This window comes from Camellia sinensis, chromosome 1 (genome assembly GCF_055761805.1).
Source record: "Camellia sinensis isolate YWXY chromosome 1, ASM5576180v1, whole genome shotgun sequence".
Taxonomy (NCBI): Eukaryota; Viridiplantae; Streptophyta; class Magnoliopsida; order Ericales; family Theaceae; genus Camellia; species Camellia sinensis.
This window is the reverse complement of record NC_138961.1, coordinates 97264130-97282772: the sequence shown is the minus strand read 5'-3', so window position 1 is coordinate 97282772 and position 18643 is coordinate 97264130. Positions and strand designations below refer to the sequence as shown.

The following is an 18643-nucleotide window of genomic DNA, read 5'->3' as shown; positions in this document are numbered from 1 at the left end:
AAAGTTCAACAGGATATGGTTTACCTCAATATCAGATATTGCTGTTCGTAAGTTGCAGTCCCAATTCACTAGCCGCAGATCCCTGAAATAGTAGGTGACATGGATTTTAATCTCCAGATAGCTACTCATCAAACTAAGGAAATTGTATAGCAGAACACGATGAGGGGGCATAGTTTATACAGAAAATTAATACAGACAGAATAAGAAAATTGGAAGAGGGGAGGGGGGGAGGGGGGGAAACTTTCAAAGAGAGAACAGATGAACAAAAATTGGTGCTAATGTCTCCATTTCCTTGTACTAGATAGGTGCAAACATGATGCGTTTGCAATTTTACGTCTAAATTGTTTTTGGTGAGTTGATGAATTAAGAAGATGGGTTGAATTTGATTACTGCTAGCCGTTATTTTCTAAAGCAGATAACAATTTGGGCCTTTTTGGAGAGAGAAGAAAAAAAAAAAAAAAGCATTACAAAGCTTCAAAACCTTTTGTGTTGTATAATTTATATAATAGTATAGATAATCAAGTCAAACAGCTCAAATCAAGAACCATTAAATGACACTTAAATTAACTTTTGATAATTTGATTCAAAATTTAACCCAAGTTCTTTAATATCATACATCCCTTCCATGCTTCATCCCATTGAACTGGACTAGAATTTGAACAATGCATAAGCATTTTGCCTTCCAATATATAAAAGAACACAATGTCCCAGCAAAGGCCTCACCAATTAAACAATATGAAAGATACTAAACAACTTTTCAATTCGTTCCTTCAGCGTGTCAAAACTAGGAAGAGTTGTTATCTATTTTCAGATTAAGACAAAAATTTAGGATTAAGATTTGAGAACATGTCATACTATTTCTTTTTCTTCCTCTCTCTTCTACTTTTTCCTTCTAGTTTTGGGTGAGCATTAACTGTACAATTAAAAAACCTACTGCTAGGAATAATGCAAAAACAATCTACAAACACATGGATAGCAGTCTATGGAAAAATGATTTGAAACATACCTATAAATAAGACCTTCTTTGTAAAGCCTAACAAAAGCCTCTGTCACAGCCTTGGATCTTTTCTCATCCATTGTGAAGCACTGTTAGAAGAACCAAGAGGATCCAATAAAACAGCCATAAAGGGTGTCCATGCCACCATAACCAGAAAATGCTAAAACCCTATCAAGTTAGGTTCTGGAACGCATGTTCTGAGATATGGTGTACTTTCATTCTAAAATGGAAAATTTAATGATCCAAAGTGACCCTAATAGTTTTTTCCCAATATGTTTCCTAAACATTTCCTTAGGAGTAAAATGTATTGCTATATTTTTTGGGTAACTAATTGTTAAAAAAATTACTCTAGAAATACCTTAAATTCAGGCCTCGTTTGGGAACAGGCTAATTTAGTAACTTTTTTGCTATTTGGCTAAAATATGAGCTAAAAAAAACTAGTATGTTTGGGATGACTTTTTGGCTTTTTACGAAAAGATGTGCAAAAAGTAGAGAGAAAAGAGAATCTTTGACTTTTTGGTATGAGTTGTTGGCTTTTTGGCTAATTTAGTAACTTTTTGGCTAAAATAGAGGGTTCCCAAACAAGGTCAGTGTAATTTGTACAAGTCTACCTGTACCACATTTTAGAGCATATGGCATACTATGTTCCCATTCTCTTTAAACATGGTTTCGAAATTTCAAATACATATTCCCTTTCCCTGTACCAGAACAATCCATGTTCCACGTAACATACGTCCATGCAATAAGACTAGACTACATCCAGAACGAATTCAAACATGGTTTCGAAATTTAAAATCTTACCTCACGGGACCAATCAAGAGACGCACCCAAGCATCTTAGTTGTTTCAATATGGTGCCACCATACTCCTCCTTCCAACTCCACACCTTTCACCACACATTAGTAAACACCAAAAAATGAATATATGTACAAATTGAACTAACAGAGGTTTAAACTTCTAATGATGTAAAAACAGGTTAATGATAACTCAAACTTACTTCAGATACAAATCTCTCACGGCCAACATCGTGCCTAGTTAATTTCCTTTCCCGCATGATTTTCTTCTCCACAACCACCTGCAAGATAGGAGTAAAATAACACATTTTGAATATTACCCACAATAGTCTAAATGATGGACAATTTATGTAGCTATGATAGCATATGTGTGGCAGACAATCATTGCTGCATTTATTGGGTGCCAATTCATGTCATAAGCATGACCTTAGCTCAATCAGTCACACACGTGGGACCCTAACCAGTCCCTACACAAAATATCACCGCCAAATACACATCAGGTCCATTAATATGTAACCATTGGAATAGAATTTTCATATGAAATCATTGAACCCATATAAGTCGAATCTCATGGCACAGGATGATGCACAATCCACATCTTATCATTCTCTTTATGCCATTGGTTAATCTAAAAACATAAATTAGCCACCCCATATATACATTATGCCCATACAACACCTCCCCTACCCCTTAAGGATATATGCTCACAAAAATTAAGAGATACAAATTGAGAAAATGAATACATTAAAGAGGTAATCACTGACCTGGGTAGCTATCCCAGCATGGTCCATTCCAGGCACCCACAATGTATTGTATCCAGACATTCTACGCCAACGAATAATAGTATCCTGCGTGCAGAGGAAATTCAACAGCCTAAAAAAATTGCAAATCTACAAACTAAATCAAAAAGAAAAAAGAAGCAGAAGGAAGACATGATAACAAAGAGACCTCGATGGCAGAGGTAAGAGCATGGCCTATGTGTAGGGCCCCAGTAACATTTGGAGGTGGCAGAACCTACAGTTATACCACAAAAAAAAAAAAAAAAAAAAAAAAAAAAAAAAAAGAAAAAAAAAAGAGGTGAAACTTGTGATCTTGTTAATTTGTGTCTTAGAATCTACAATTAACTGACAGGATTGTTAAAAGTGAGGACAAGATACTCCTTAAAACAAAACAAGGTAATAATAATAGCTGGAAGGTGACGCAGAACTAGTGAGGAAAATTTACAGATCAACCTCCAAAAAAAGACACCACTTTCATCCTCTGTCCAAAAGTCTGAATGAATCACAAAAGATGGAAACAACAAGAAAAGGCTTAAATACACCAGGCTCTCTTGGGGCAAACCAATTGATTGGTGCTCTAGAATCAATGCCTAAAACTTCCAACTCCAAAGAAGAACAGGTCACCCAGTTACAGAACCTTGGGGCAGATATATGATTTAAAAATTAAAATAAAAATAAAATAAAATAAAATCTGATTTGTCGTATATAAAGAAACTTGTAAGTTGTAATTGAAAGATGCATTTTTTTTCCTGAACTCTTATTATCTCAGAGTCCAATAAACTCCATAATACTTTCTTTTATTTTGACACCTAATCATGTAGACAGTCCTTACAATTGCCACTACTTTCTACTTTACATTTAACGTGTCAGATTTGGAATGTACATTTAACTATTGTGCCATGGATAGTACAAGCAAGAGAAAGCATGAGTGGAAAACATCATAAACTATCACATGCTGAAGGGAACACCAAAAAAAAGAAAAATGGAAAGCATAAGAATAACATAGATATATGTGCATGTTTTTAGCAATATAACTCAGTGGCATAATGAGTTTGAAAAATGAACTCAACCAACCAGAGAAAAGTATGTTCAGTGCATTGTACAGAGTGTACATATAACTTAGGATGAATCAAGGCTTTGGAAGATGAAATTAAAAAACTAAACCCATCAAGCACTATAGGAACCAACTCCAACCGGGTAATACTACTCTTATTGTAGGACAGAGATGGGAAGAGTTATTACTTCAACTCACTATAATTTCATATTCCTCCAAAATTTGTCACAAGCATATATATTTGAGTGAATGCTACATTAGCAGTTTAAGAACGCCATAAAGCATATGGCAAAAATTATGCAAAATGTTTAACATCAAGATGCAACAACTACAAACACACGCATATTGTACCTCAAGATTATAACAGAAGGAACTCCTCAAAGTATTTAAAGGACAACATACTCCAAATAACAAAATGCAAATTACTATGAATTGTTCTTTTTTTAGTAAATGAAATCAACATCCTTCAGATCAGCAGAAAGAAAGGAAACCCACAATTCCAAGTTTGGCTTTAGCAATTTGGTAATCATATTTCACTTCAGGACACTGGACATCAAGCATATGCTCTAGTGATACAAATAGTATAGAGCTATTGTTTAAGCATCCAGGTTCCACATTCATATAAAACCATATTACCATAGCCCATTTCTATCCAAAACTTCCAACATTACCTCAATAAAACAAGCAAGCAAAACAAGAAAACACTTTTGATTTCCAGCAAAAATCTAGCGACTCACAATCACAAATGGCGGCTTGGAGCTGCTAGAATCTGCTGCAAAGAAACCTGATTTCTCCCACCATGCATACCATCTAAACAAGAAATTAAATGACATAAGGACTGTTTATGAGTTTTTTTTTTTTTTTTTAAAGCTGGGGGACACAACATAAATTCCAAACTTACGATTTCTCTACAGCACTTGGACTGAATTGCTTAGCCATTTGTTGAGAAAGATGTTTCTTCTCACCAGAAGGAGTTTCTGGATCAAGATAATCCTCAGGATTTTCTTCCCCTGCCTCCCTCTTTATGTTCTTTCGTTTACCCATTTTTGAAGTATTAGACACTTGTGCCTGAAAGCATCATTCATGCAAATAAATCTATTGAATTAACAATCATCAATTGATAAAAGAGATGAGCTCGAAATTATTTACATTTTTCATAGTCTTAACATACAGTTTAGGGGAATAGCATTGTTTACACTTTATTTAGCATCGTATATAAATTCTTGTGAACAATGATCATGAATGAGTAGTAAATGCGAATGATGATCATGAATGCGACCATAAACAAAATCCACAAGTGCACAACCAATAATGATAGTAATTTTACCTGAAGTTTTGCTGCTTCTGCTTTTTGTGCAGCCTTGAGTTTTTTCAATTCTTTCTCTCTTGCCTACAACAATAAACCACCGCATATACATTATTACTCCACAATCACAAACAAAGAAATAAGTAGATTTTAGGTAGCACGGCCAAATAACCCAAACCAATTGAAACTTCCCACATGCTAAGCGTTTGACCATTCATATCAATCAAACACCATTGCCAAAGCTTCCCAAATCTTTCCATAAACAATTGAAAATTTTTCATTTCGGAAAACATTTTCAACACATAAGCCAAACATAAGAACTTCAAAAGAAAAATCAAATTTTTTATGCAAAATATTTTACCAAGTAAAATGTTTTGTATATCTTATTCATAGAGACTTAAGATAATGACCAAAATGTGGTAGAACTGGGCACGCCCTAAGAAGCATGGACCCTTCTGTGAAAGAAGCAGGATGGTGTTTGACTCTTTGGATACTCATAAAAGTGTGTCTACCACTTCTTCAACATGTCTTAGTTAAAAAATCAAATCCATTATATCGGACACATTACTAACATTTTGCGGACACTTCAGCCCGAACCCTCTGAACATGTCCTATGTGCAGGCCTGGCCCTAGTAACAGGCAACTGCCATAGGCCCCCAATTTTTGAACAAAAATAGGGCCCCCAAAATATTTAAGGCCTCATATTATTAGAAAAATCAAATAGGGCTCAATCTAACTTATTGAGGCCAAATCTACCTTTATATAAAATAAACGGCCCAAAAATTTGAGTCAAATTGAATTATATAAAATTTTGGATTTAAATTTTAAAAACAAAGCAACGCTTTATTTCTTATTTCTTATTTCCCTACTTACAACAAATAGTGACTCTCTACTACTACTACGAACATCAATTATCAACTAAGTTGACCGTCATGAGTAAGAAGCTAGCGTGAGTCGTGACGGGCACCGGCTTCCAGCATCTGGTGTCCGATGACGGTTTCCAACGACTAATGTCCAGTGAGTCCTCTCCATTTCTTTGATGGTTTTTAATGAAAGAATCTTTGCCCTAAAAATTGTAATTTCTACGCCCTAATTGATTTTGTTCTCCTTACAAGTAAATCCATTAAATCCTTGTTTTTTTTGCTATTAGATTATTAGTTTTAATCATCTTTTTTCTTTGTCCTTCTAAATCCATTAAATCTTTTTTGTGTTGTGCTAATTTGCCCTAATTTTTGCGTTTGTAAGTTTTGATTCAATCTTGGCTATTGTGTGTATGTATTCTTTGAAGGGGAAATTATAGCGATTATGGTTTAGACCCGACCCATTGATATTCTGGATCCGGATTTTATTGTCTTATATGATTGTTCATGTCTTATTTCTCCTTATTCCTCATTGAGTTTGGTTATTGGAGTGTCTTGGATGCGTTTGGAACAGGTCAGGAGTTAGTTTTTCGAAATGGTTCCTATCCAGATTTTAACCTCTTCGCTCACGCAACACTTCTTGGGCTCGAGCGGTCTTTGAGAACTCTTAGTACTTTTGCAGGCCTACAAAGATACTGTGAGTTGGCATTCTACGCTCGAGCGGTCATTCTTGCACTCGAGCGATGTTGGCTCGAGTGGCTCTTCTTACTCTCGAGCGATGGTCCTCTATCTATAAAACTTCTGAGAGTTTGTATTCTTCGCTCGAGCGGTAAACTTCTTGTGCTCGAGCAGTCTCACTTATTGTGTCTGGTAGCTCGAGCGACACTTCCTTATGATTTTTAACTTAATTATTTGCTATTTCTAAAAAAATATTGTGATTTGGGGATTTTTGGACAAATATAGGGTTTTGGATTAAAAATCAAAAGAGGGATTTTCAAATGGATTCTTGAAAATGGTTGTGAGATTAGAAATGAGGTGGAGTTGTGATAAAATAGTTGGTCTTTATACTTTGAATTGATTTTGAAAGGAAAGAAGATTTTTCCCTAAATATCTTAAATGTTGATTTTGTATAAATAAATGAAATTAATGTTGAAAATGTAAAATTAGATTGATATTGACGAGGATGGTGGAGTTAGGTATGTATTTTCACTCACATCTTGGAATTTAGAAAGTTTATCTTTATGAAAATAAATTATTTGTTAGAGATATCTATTTTGGGCTATCGGTGGAGGGTAACTATGATTGTTGTAGAAATTGCAAGAGAATTAGGAGAATTGAAATTATTTTCTCATCCATTGCATTGAGCATTGTTGCATATTTAACACATTTGAAAATATTGTTATTTTGAGAAAAATAGATGAATAACTTGGTGAATCTGGATAGGAGTGTAGTTGTGATATTAAGTTGGCCTGTATGTCCTTGGTGAAAGACCAAAAACCCGCGCGGTTAGGTGTCGAACATTCCAGTTAATACTGATAAAAATGAAAATTTGATAGTGCTCGTAGCCTACTTGCAGACACGTCCTAGAGATTTACAGTGTTGTATTCATTGCTCTGTTTTCTATTATAAAGGAAATAATTCATGATTTGAGATGTAAACTTGGTATTGCACGGTTTTGGAAAGAGAAATGAAACTGTTTTGGTACGAACATTGCATATGCATTCACCTTATATCTTTGTTAAGATTCATAAACTGTGTTGTAGTATCTCTACTTGGAGCAAGAGCTTCATTTTGTTTAACTGTTGTAATGATTTTTGTACAAGCCTAGGGCTTTACCTGTTTTGAGTTTAAAACTCACTTTTGTTGTAAACCAGTATCGTCTTGGAAAAATTATAGCCATTAGGGCATTCTCTTCTTTGTTTATGTTCATCCTATTTCCTTACCATGTAACGTATGTTATAGATTCAGGGTTAGACTTGTGAATGTATATCTGCCTATGTTATTCTTTTGTACAAGTAATTGGAACAAATGGAGGATAATTATTTCATCATATGTTATTATTTAATTAACGTGTTATATGGGTTATTGTCATTCACTCAGGACGTTACAGAAATGCTCCGATGTGCACCCCTTTAGGGGTGCATACCATATGCAACCTACAACAAAAATGTGTAACTTTACCATAAAATTCCATAACATTAACCATAAAATACGTAACCTCGTCACAATTTGGTGTAACAAAAATGTCCAAAATTTTGTGGTTGATGTTGCAAAAGTTTGTGACTTGATTACGATATTTTTGCTACACCAATTTGTTGTGAGGCTACGCATTTTGTGGTTGATATTACGAAATTTTGTAGTAAAATTACATATTTCCCTCTTTGAAGAATTTGAACATAAATGTCTTCATGTTTAAGTATGTAATTTTTAATAAACTAGTGTTATGTTACATTATTTATATTATTTTAAATAAAATACTATACAAATAAAAAAAAATTCATACATAAACATAATGATGTGACTCATTGTGGGCATTTCACTTCAAAACAAAATATTATTAAAAATAGATTTATTTACAATAATGGCAGTATCACATCATTCTTATCAAGTTTTTTTTGTAAGAATAGAATTTTCTTCAATAAATTACTGTATTTATATATATGACATATTATAGATTTGTAAAAATAAAACATTTTATCTTGTCACAAACATGTCCCATGCCCTTCATTTTTTGAAAATTGAGGTGTCTACTCAAGTAGCTCCATTAGAATAGAACGAACAGAAGCAGTAGCAGTAGATTGTGTACGTTGTTGGAAGGTCCTACCTTTTCTTCTTTCTTCTTCTTCTTCTTCTTCTCAAGGTCTTCTGCCTGTGGTTGTGCCTCTGATTCTACCTAGCAATTCAATCATCTTTAAAAATCAATTTTTGCAAATTAAAGCTCAGCAAAACCCTCATTAAAGCTCCTATTGTTGGTGCAAAGTGGAAAGAATAAGAATTGGCACCTATTTAATCAAAGACTAACGATGACATTAAAATTAAATGAAATTGGATTATAATGTCCTGTTTTTGAACCTTTTGATTGTTTCCATTCATCGTCGGGTCTAGTTGTCCAGTCTCTGATTCCATCTATAAAAACAAGAAACAAAGAAAAAGACATACATAAAACCCCAATTCTAAAACACTGGAACAGTTAGTTGGGAATTGACTCACCGTAGTCGAATCAGGGACAGGGATTGAAATCAAAGGCACCCTCTCCTCCGCTTTCTCTGTTCTCTCTGTCTATGATGATGAGTCTGTATGTATGTCGTTTGATTTGGCTGCGCCGACGTTGTCGCCACGCGCAACGCGAATCAGTCCGCCATTCTATATAGTCAAAGTGGTATAATATATATTCTCACTCTGGCCGTGCGCTCCACGGAAGAAAAGAATTTCACTTTTCTTCTTTGTTTTTTTTTCATTTAAAGGAATAAAAAAATTTTACTCCAAATGTAAGAGTGCAAGCTGAGTAGAGTTGAGTTGCACCTCATAGTTTATTTTTGGTTTTTTTTTAACGTTAAAAAAGGAAGTTCTGTAGGAATATCATACCACCTGTGGACCTCGACTCAAAGTAATTGATTGTTGGTCAGATTTAACCCAACTTAAAGAAAGAGATTCATCACTAAGGTAAGAGAGGAATGTATCAACTCCCAGCATAAGAGGTGAAATCACGAACATAATACAATGTAGTCAAATTCAACCGTTTGAAAAAAGGGTTGTTAATCGCACCCCAGACATCATGCCCTACTCACCTATGTAGAAAGAAGGCATATTTTCACTCCACCACTACCCCCGGTGGTAGTTGCCCTCATAGTTGAAAAGGAATTTATTGATAAGTTGGATTATGACAATTTGATTAGCTATTTTGCACGTAAAAATGCGAGGAAGGTGATGTTTAAATGATATTTTGTTATAGTTTGTTCATTTTTTATTTGGTTGAGCTTGAATTATTTTGATTTTTTTTTTTATCATATACTTTGGAGGGTTTTAGTTTAAAATCACTGATATTAAAATTTTATAAGATAAAGGAAAGGACATGCAATATTTTTATAGTAGGTAGAATCTCTCAACATTTTCATAGAAAAATTTAGGGCAAATTACATATACCCCCTCGAGGTATGGTTAAATTACAGATACCCCCTGAGTTTCAGAAATTACATCCCGCCCCCTGAGGTTTGTATTTTCATAACAATTTGCCCCCTGAGGTTTATATTTCATAACAAATTACCCCCTAATTTCTTATGCAAATATAGCATTCAGGGGGGAATTCGTAATTTCTCAAACCTCAGGGGGTATCTGTAATTTAGCCAAACCTCGAGGGGTGTATATGTAATTTGCCCAAAAATTTATCTTCAAAGAGAAATTTCACAGAGAATATTTTTTATGATGAGTTAAAATTTCTCTAACAATATTATTGAGAGACCTTCACTTATAAGAAAAAACATATTGGACCTCTCCAACTATCCAAAGTTGGAGAGTGATATTTTACTAATTTTTTTATAAACTTTGTTATATTATTTAAGTACATTTTAATAATTATATATGTAAGTAATGTTTTCATAAGCATGATCAAATAAAAAAAAAATTAAACACATAATCTTTTGATCACATTTTTTTTTTAATGTATTAAAGATGCCATGTTGTTGTTTAAAGTTTATTTATTTAATATATTTTTTGATTTTTTATAAAAAAAAAATAAGTCAAAAAGTAGAGAGGTGTATAATTATTTAAATCAACCCCAAACAACCAATAAGACTTTGCTCTAGGCCTAAAAACTCTCAGAATCGGGCCTGGTCCCTCATATTTTGTTAATATTTTTGGGTCTTATACCTTGAATTGTAATATATCTGTTTATTTTATAAGAAAAATGCTAACCAGAATAAGTGAAAGGTTTTTTTTTTTTTTTTTAAGTGATATGAAATTAATTACAAAATATAAAAAGTATTATATGAAATTGGACCATTAAAATCTAAACAATTGCTAAGAAACTAGCAGTCAACAAACTCAAATTTGAAAAAAAAGAAGAAAAAAAGAAACACATACAATGGTATAATGGGAGAGAAATAAATATCAAATTCCTCCCTGTAAAATGGTGCTAAATAATCACTTGACCAAAAGTCTTGGTTTGATGGTTAATTTTAACCGGTGATTAATGTTGAAGTATATATATACGTACATAATCTATCTATACTGTGGATTATAACAAAATGACATTTTAATAAGGATTTTTGTGAATGATTAATTTTTTACATTCAAAGACACGTTCTTTTATTTCCGAAGTTACCAATTTTTGAATTATTCTCTGAAGTTAACTTAGGCATTAGAATGTGTTTACTATTTTATTTTTGCATACATTATGCGTAATACATGTAATTTTAGTACTATACATAGCACTAGGTAAGCATCCCTCCCACTTGTCAAAATTGAGTGGGCCCAAACCAAGTTACTATAGAATGGGAACGGTTTTAATGATCCGAATGGATGGATGCCAATATATATTTTTTTTAAATCCACCTAAATTCAGACAAATGGCGGATAGAAAGCCACCCAATCCAACCCGATCTATAAGCACCCATCGTTTGGAAGAGATGTAGTTATAAATTTTTACTCAAGAAAATGAATGACAATGGATCGACAATTGTGTCTTTTTATTTTATTTTAAAACATGATAATTTGTTTGTTATTTATAAATTTGTTAGCATTCTAAAAAATGATGCTATATTTTATGCTTTATATATTTGAAAAATGATTTTTTATTTATAAAATATGAAAGTTAAGCTTTTATTTTTATTATAAAAAATAATAAAAAAAAAAAATTTTGTTTGCACCCGTTTTTGTCAAATTCATGTCGACAGGTAGATCAGTTAGATGGTGACATATTGCAAGGTCAAAATAGAAGTATTTCATTAATCAAAGGGACATGTGGCATTAGATGAGTTAATCACGTGCATTGAATGGCCAGGTGGTGGAGTAGTTATCAAGCTAAGTCATGGACTTAGTGGGTTGCTTGCAGAAAGGATTAGGTACAAAATGAAGACTTGGCTCTATCGATAAGAGGCCAAAAGGGTTGAGCGACACGTGGCAACATGGAGGAAAGACAGCTCAACAGGTAAAGGTAAAGATTTAGGCCAAGTTTGGGAAGACTAAAAAAGTGCACTTTTTGTCTTTTTGGACTAAAAAATTGAGGTTGAAAATATGGATGTTTGGGTTAACTTTTTGACTTTTTATTGAAAAATGTGTAATAAAAAATTGTAAAAATTGATTTGTAGGGAAAAATTTGAATTGGGAGTTGTGCAGCCGTAATTGTTGACTTTTGGTGAATAGTATTAACTTTTTAACTTTTTAAATAACTTTTTGACTTTTTGATTTTTTTGAAAGTACCCAAACTTGACCTTAATGAAGTTTGAAAGCTCAGAATCAAGGAACAGTTGCAGTAGTTAAGTAGTGGTAGTTTCAAGACCTAGGGAAATCATGTGATCATGGACTAGGAAAAGTGAAAGAGAATATAAAGGCCATAAATTTACAAAGAGATGATCATCAACAAGGCAACAACACTGGGTTAAGTTTAGTTAACCTAAAAAAGTGTATTTATTTTATTTTTTTATCTTTTTTAAATCATATCAATTAATATTTTCTTTCTATTTTTTTTATACATAATACAAAAAAAATTAAAAAGTGTACTTATTTAGTCTTCCCAAACTTGACCTTAGTTTGAATCTAGGAATAGTTTTCTCTTAATTTAGGAGTAGTTTATTACGTAACTTGTACTTGGTAACTTTGTAGGCTTTGGTAGTTTTATTTTGAAATTACTCTTTGTTTACTTTGTTTACTTTTCTTTTCAATTGTTAATTGTTTCAAAGATGTCATGACCCAAATCTTTATAATTTTTAAAGTATTATTACATGCCTATATTTCACATCAATTATAATTTATTATACTCTATATAATTTTTAATCATTCAACATGTAGTGATCTCCAATACTAACCAATAACGTATCCACCACAAACATTGTGAAATTAATAAAGAAAAATGAATCAGACCCCCTTTGTGGAGGACCCCTCACAACTCCCTTACTGATCTACATCATTCATGATGTATGGGGCCCACTTATATATATGTGTGGGGTCCATATCATAAATGATATCATCCATGATGTATGGGACCCACTTATATATGTGTGGAATCCATATCATAAATAGTGTGGATCATAAAAGAAGTTGTGGGGTCCTCCACAAAAGGCGTCTCTATCATTGCTGATTAATAAATTGTAGTAATGGCAATCAAACATTGACCAACATATCCTCCATCAGCCTTCCGATCATGTTGAATGAAGATCCACCCTCCACCAACGCCATCTTGCTCTTCTCTCCAATCTCTTTCACCTTCTCCCTCACATCACTGTCACTTACCATCACACACCTCACTGCTCTTTCTATCTCATCGCCCATCACAAGGTCACAACCGTCACCTCCAAATACACCGTCGCGATAGTCCAACCTCATCTCTACCGCCACGCCCAACTCCCTCACCATCGCGAACGCGTTGAGCTGTTGTTCAGCGTACATTGGCCACGTCACCAAAGGCACACCGTTCCACAAGCTCTCTATGATCGAGTTCCATCCGCAGTGCGATACGAACCCTCCGATCGCTTTGTGGGCCAGTACCTCCGCCTGTGGGGCCCACCCACACACCATCCCCTTTCCTCTGGTCCGTTCGATGAACCCATCTGGCAACATCTCCTCCTCCGGATTCTCAGCCTTTCCTTGTGTTGTTGTCTTTGGTGGTAGACGAATGGACCACAAGAACCCATGCCCGCTGCGCTCCAGCGCTTGAGCTATCTCTCTGAGTTGGGGTGCACCGAATGTCCCCATGCTCCCGAAGCACAGGAACACCACCGACGATGGATCTTGATCATCAAGCCATTTCATTATGTTGTTGTTCTTACTGTGGGACCCTGGGGAACCTAGCTTGTTCTGGGCCTCACCCATCGCATCAATCACCGGTCCGACGGTGTAGATTGGAGGGGTTTGATCATCGCAAAATGAGCTAATAGCATGGGATTCCAACTCCAGTAATGTATTTACAATAATGCCCTTGGTGTCCCTAAACCTTTTTGCAAGCTTGAGATAAGCAGCGTAGCCACCATCCTTGTTGAACACTGCGGAGGGCAAAACTCGTGGAGGAACTGGGTTGATAAAACCCGGAATCAAAAACTCAGGATCCGATTCGCTGAACTCGGTGCAGACCCGGTCGTGGCGAGTTGGGATGTATAGCATGAGGCCAAGAAACGCAGCACCGGTGGTCAAGAAAAGATAAGAAGGAAGACCGAGTTCGTTGCCAACGTCAATCATGGAAACGCAAAAGAAGTCGAGGACTAACCCAACGAGCCGGGGCGAGTTAGGGTGAGAGTGAGTCGACCCGATGAGGTTACCGAGGACGTGTTTGATGTGGGGTTTGAAACTTTCTATGTAAAGAGTGAAATAGTTTGTATGGGATTTGGCGAGTTCAGGTAAGTTGGGTGGATGGAGTTGAGGGAGGTCAATGAGTTGGATGAGTGGGTAGGAGGCGGAGAGTGAATTGGTGTAGGAGTCCATGTTTGGGAAGGTGGAGGGTTTGATGACAAGGATGGTGATGGAGAATCGATTATCTCGATCGATAAGGCGCTTCGCGAACTCTACAATTGAGACAAGGTGACCGATCCCTGGAGATGGGATGAACACAAGCTCTGCTTTCTTCATCTCAGATTTAGATCTCTTTTGACTTTCTTCTTTTCTTCCGTCCATGCTCTTTGGCTCATGATCACATTGTTATATAAATAAAATAAAAAATATATATAGAATTGTTTTTTCTTTTGGTTAAGTAATGTATAATTCTTATATCTAGTGGTAGTTTGATTTTAGTCGCTGATCTTATATAAAAGGGTTAATTTTTTTCTGAAATTTCTTACCCTTTTTCTCTTAAAAGTTTTAACATTACACCATCCTCTCTCTTATAAAAAGTATGTAGATTCCTCCAGTTTAGATTGAAGGGTGTTGTTCGAGTATGTAAGATTCACTATGAGTTCCATTTCTATAATTCGAATTATTTTTTTTTGTCAATGGATTGGTTACTTGAGCAGAGAGTTCTCACAGACGGTGTTAAATGAAGCAACTAACCCTCTCCGATTAGTATGATATTGTCTGCTTTGGAGTTAGGTCATTTCAGCTAACTAACCCTTCACGGCTTTAAAAGGTCTCGTACTAGTCTAAGGGAGTTAGTCTACTTATGTAATGGAACTGTGATCTCTCACAGAGCGATGTGGGATGCATAGAGTTTGCCGAGCACACCAATAGTATACAAAGAGCGTTTGGGTCATAATGAAAATAATTTCATAAGTCATAATTGACGCCACAATAGGTTATAACCAATGACTACAAAAGTCGTTACCAGAGATGCATATGATAAAATTTTCCTAAATAATAAGGTTATCGTATAACGATTTCAAAAAATGAAAACTTGTTGTGAGCAATTGTGTACGTGCAGATTTGCTTCATTTTTTGTTGAAGTATTAATATCTCAACTTTGGTTTTGTATATAATTTAACAAGTTTGAATTAGTTTTGTCAATGTAATAGAAAATATATAAAATTATAGTGTAAAAATACATAATGATATTGATGATACTTGTTAAATGACTCTACTAAACTAAAATCCTAACTTCGCCACTATTGATAAAATGAATGGTTTGAATCATCAAAATGGAACCCATAGCAGATCTAACAAACCCAAACAACACCGTCCAATTCAAATAATGCTCTAAATGCACCCAAAAAATTAGGTTGTACACCCCATTACTTTGAACACTGCAATTGAAAATTTAAATATTTATTTGTTTTTTTGAGCATCCCAAATAATACATATTATGCCCCTAAAAATCCTAAAAACTCTAGAAATATACTAACAACCTACTTTCTACATCCCATTAGTCTAATAGTTACAACACAGGCACAAACTCATTTTCCATGGCAAAGACAACCCATCATCTCCAACACCCTCGTCGCCAACCCAACATCTCCAACCCCTCTTCGTCTCCAACCCTTATCGTTTTAGGGTATTTTGGCATTCTATTAATTTGGGGCTTTTCGATTTTGATTCTTCGGAAAAAAAAAAAAAAGGAGTTCTACAGTTTTCTTTGAATACTCAGTGTTGAATAAATGAAATCCATGTGGATACTCAAATCCGAACAATAGAAAATTAATTCCAGCTTTTTCATCCGCATACACAGTTCCGAACAACAAAACTTGGTTCCAGCTATTTTATCCAGATACTCAATGTTGAACAAATTAAATATGTCCAGATACTTAATTTCGAAATTATGAAATTACTTCGAATACTTGGTGTTGAACAAATGAAACATGTATGGATATTCAAGTCAGAACAATAGAAAATTAAAACATATGTTATATCAGATATAATACCATATAGTTCTTTTTGTTCAAAACAAGAATATGAAGAAGTTAAAAAATTAAATGTTGGAAATATAAAGTCAAACATAAACAATTGTTCAGATATTAAATACTACCATTATTTCAGAAACACACTGCCGAATATATGAATTTTATTTAGAAACAAGTTTAAGAATAAATGTAATTTGTTTGGTATTGTGTTTCCGAATAAATTCCATAAATTCAAGAGTTGAAAACAATGAACATAAATAGGAAACTTAACTTCGTTATAATTTTTTTTTTTTTTTTTTTTTTGAAAAAAGAAAAATATTCTTAGAAATGTTTTCTTCATTATACAGTATTAAATAGAATGCAAGAATCATGGATTCAAGCAAAATAGGATTGAGTAGATGCAAAGAGAAGTCAATAAGAAAAGAATAAGAGAGTGAAGAGAATATTAAGTTTGATTATGAATGAGGTGTTCAAAACACTTTGATTTGTATTTTTTTCAATATTAAACACTTTTTTTTATCATTTTAAATGGAGACATAATAATAATAATAATAATAATAATAATAAGGGTAAATTACAATAAACCCCCTGAACTATGATGGTGTTGCACTTTGCCCCTAAAGTTTAAAACTCAACACTTTACCTCCTTGATGTTACATCTTGTGACACTTGACTAATTCCGTTAGTAAACCGTTAGAAACTTGGATGGAAATTGTGACACCTCAATTGTATAATTAATTTAATAAAAATAATAAATAAATAAAATAAATATTCAATTTTATAGTTATATGTGCTAAAATATAAATTAGGGGCATTATTATTACCAAAACATAACAATGTGATTAATATATTTTTGGGGCCAAACCAAACTGTAGCTGGTTTTTCGTGCTCCTCGAAACTAAAAGAACACAACTGAGTCCAGATCCGTCAAATCTTTTAGAAAAGCCATTTAGCATCGGAGATGCTGAAAATGGACTGCATTGTCAGATTTTAGAGTCGCCATCTAAATATTTTTAAAAAATTTAGGAAACCCATGACTCTTGCCAAAGGCCACTTGTCCGTCATAACCAAAGTTGTCTTGGTTTGGGAACTTATGTATGAGAGGGGAAGGTCATGGATTGAGCACCCCACTCACCCGATCAAAGATCGACTTCTACTAATCATGATGTGATTTTTTTGTACAGTATATGCTCATGCTCTGATTATTAATACTAACTTACTATGTGAGGCACAAGTATAGACTATTTCGCCTATTTTGGAATGCTTTGATTTCATATTTGTTTTGAAAGAGTTTGAATATATGCTACTTAAAAAGGTAAGCTCACATGTACATGTATCATATCATTCCAATTTAAGCGAAAAAACCTTCATCTACCGGCATTCAACAGATAAATCAACTAAGCACTTAACCTCATGGTAAACATGCTTGATATGGTAACACAAACATACATGCAATATGCTAAAGCAAAAACGCTCACCTAGTACTCTACCAAGGCAAGCCAAAATAGAAGAAAATAGTTAGAAAAATGCATGCACTAATATGCAAATGATTAATGCAACACGTACAAAATGCAACTACGCAGTTCGGTTTATTAACATGATATATGGCTCAACTCAAAGTATGCGACAACGCATGTATTCAAGTAATTAGGAAATTACATTAATGTTAGAATGATGAACTAAACCCCATGTATGCAAAAATGGGTATTTTACGCACAGTAATGATATGAAATCAAAACATGAATGCAACCATCGTAAGCAAGTAAATAAAAGAGAGAAAGAAATGGGGTTGGAAGATATACACAATATTACAAGTTTTTACAATTTGCCCTCACATAAGAGGATTCAAATGAATGTCTTACTTAACTACTTATTATAACACAAAATGAATAAACTAAATTGACTAATTATTAAAAATCTGAATTAAGCTAACTAATTAATTACAACACACTAATATTAAAGAAATAAATTAATGGAACGAGGAAGCGATGAGCCATGAGCGCACAACCAAGAACATCCTCCCGAAAACCTCTCTGTTTTGCTGCCAGAATCTATTATGTTTGCAGTCAAAAAATTATTCTGTTGTTGCATCAGCTTCTGCTCTGTCCTGCTACAAAAATACCATTACTTGCATAAAATGCGTGGCTGGCCTTCCTTGAAAAATGGTCTGCCGGATGGAAGGGTGGCCGACCGACCATTGTTTTTAAGTATTGCCCTATTGCCACAGAATTGAAACAGAGCAAAAACAGAGTGTTTCTAGGAGATGCTCATCCTCTTTGCCTCTTCCTATCATGAAACCGATCAATATAGGAGTAGACTCGATTCACAAACCATCAATTGTCGCAAAGTTGTTACATGATGGTCTATGAACCGATAGAACAA

The 18643-nt window shown here is 34.2% G+C and overlaps 2 protein-coding genes across 4 annotated transcripts in view; both read right to left on the bottom strand.

The window, feature by feature from the left end:
- Window positions 1-9402, bottom strand: part of LOC114261127 (valine--tRNA ligase, mitochondrial 1) — a 48031-nt gene extending 38629 nt beyond the window's left edge. For 2 of the 3 annotated variants that reach the window (XR_014336820.1, XM_082881186.1), the window contains exons 1-12: window positions 9000-9402; window positions 8862-8915; window positions 8614-8682; window positions 4951-5013; window positions 4525-4691; window positions 4361-4433; window positions 2739-2804; window positions 2555-2638; window positions 1994-2071; window positions 1799-1882; window positions 1007-1086; window positions 25-82 (exon numbers count right to left, since the gene is read on the bottom strand). Coding sequence is in view for 2 of the 3 variants with exons in the window: in XM_082881186.1 (XP_082737312.1) it covers window positions 25-82; window positions 1007-1086; window positions 1799-1882; window positions 1994-2071; window positions 2555-2638; window positions 2739-2804; window positions 4361-4433; window positions 4525-4691; window positions 4951-5013; window positions 8614-8682; window positions 8862-8915 (876 nt within the window). In the remaining variant the exon portion in view is untranslated. The remainder of the gene's footprint in view (window positions 1-24; window positions 83-1006; window positions 1087-1798; window positions 1883-1993; window positions 2072-2554; window positions 2639-2738; window positions 2805-4360; window positions 4434-4524; window positions 4692-4950; window positions 5014-8613; window positions 8683-8861; window positions 8916-8999) is intronic. The other variant, XM_082881190.1, reaches the window with a different exon arrangement.
- Window positions 9403-12736: 3334 nt separating this feature from the next.
- On the bottom strand, window positions 12737-14918 carry LOC114261125 (UDP-glycosyltransferase 71K1-like). The gene has a single exon (XM_028201336.2). It carries the CDS (start codon window positions 14607-14609, stop codon window positions 13107-13109), a length of 1503 nt encoding a protein of 500 aa, XP_028057137.2. The 5' UTR covers window positions 14610-14918; the 3' UTR covers window positions 12737-13106.
- Between the last annotated feature and the right edge of the window lie 3725 nt (window positions 14919-18643).

What these genes read in the sequence shown, in the direction of transcription:
- LOC114261125 (XM_028201336.2), bottom strand. Translation starts at nt 14,609, where the DNA reads ATGGACGGAAGAAAAGAAGAAAGTCAAAAGAGATCTAAATCTGAGATG.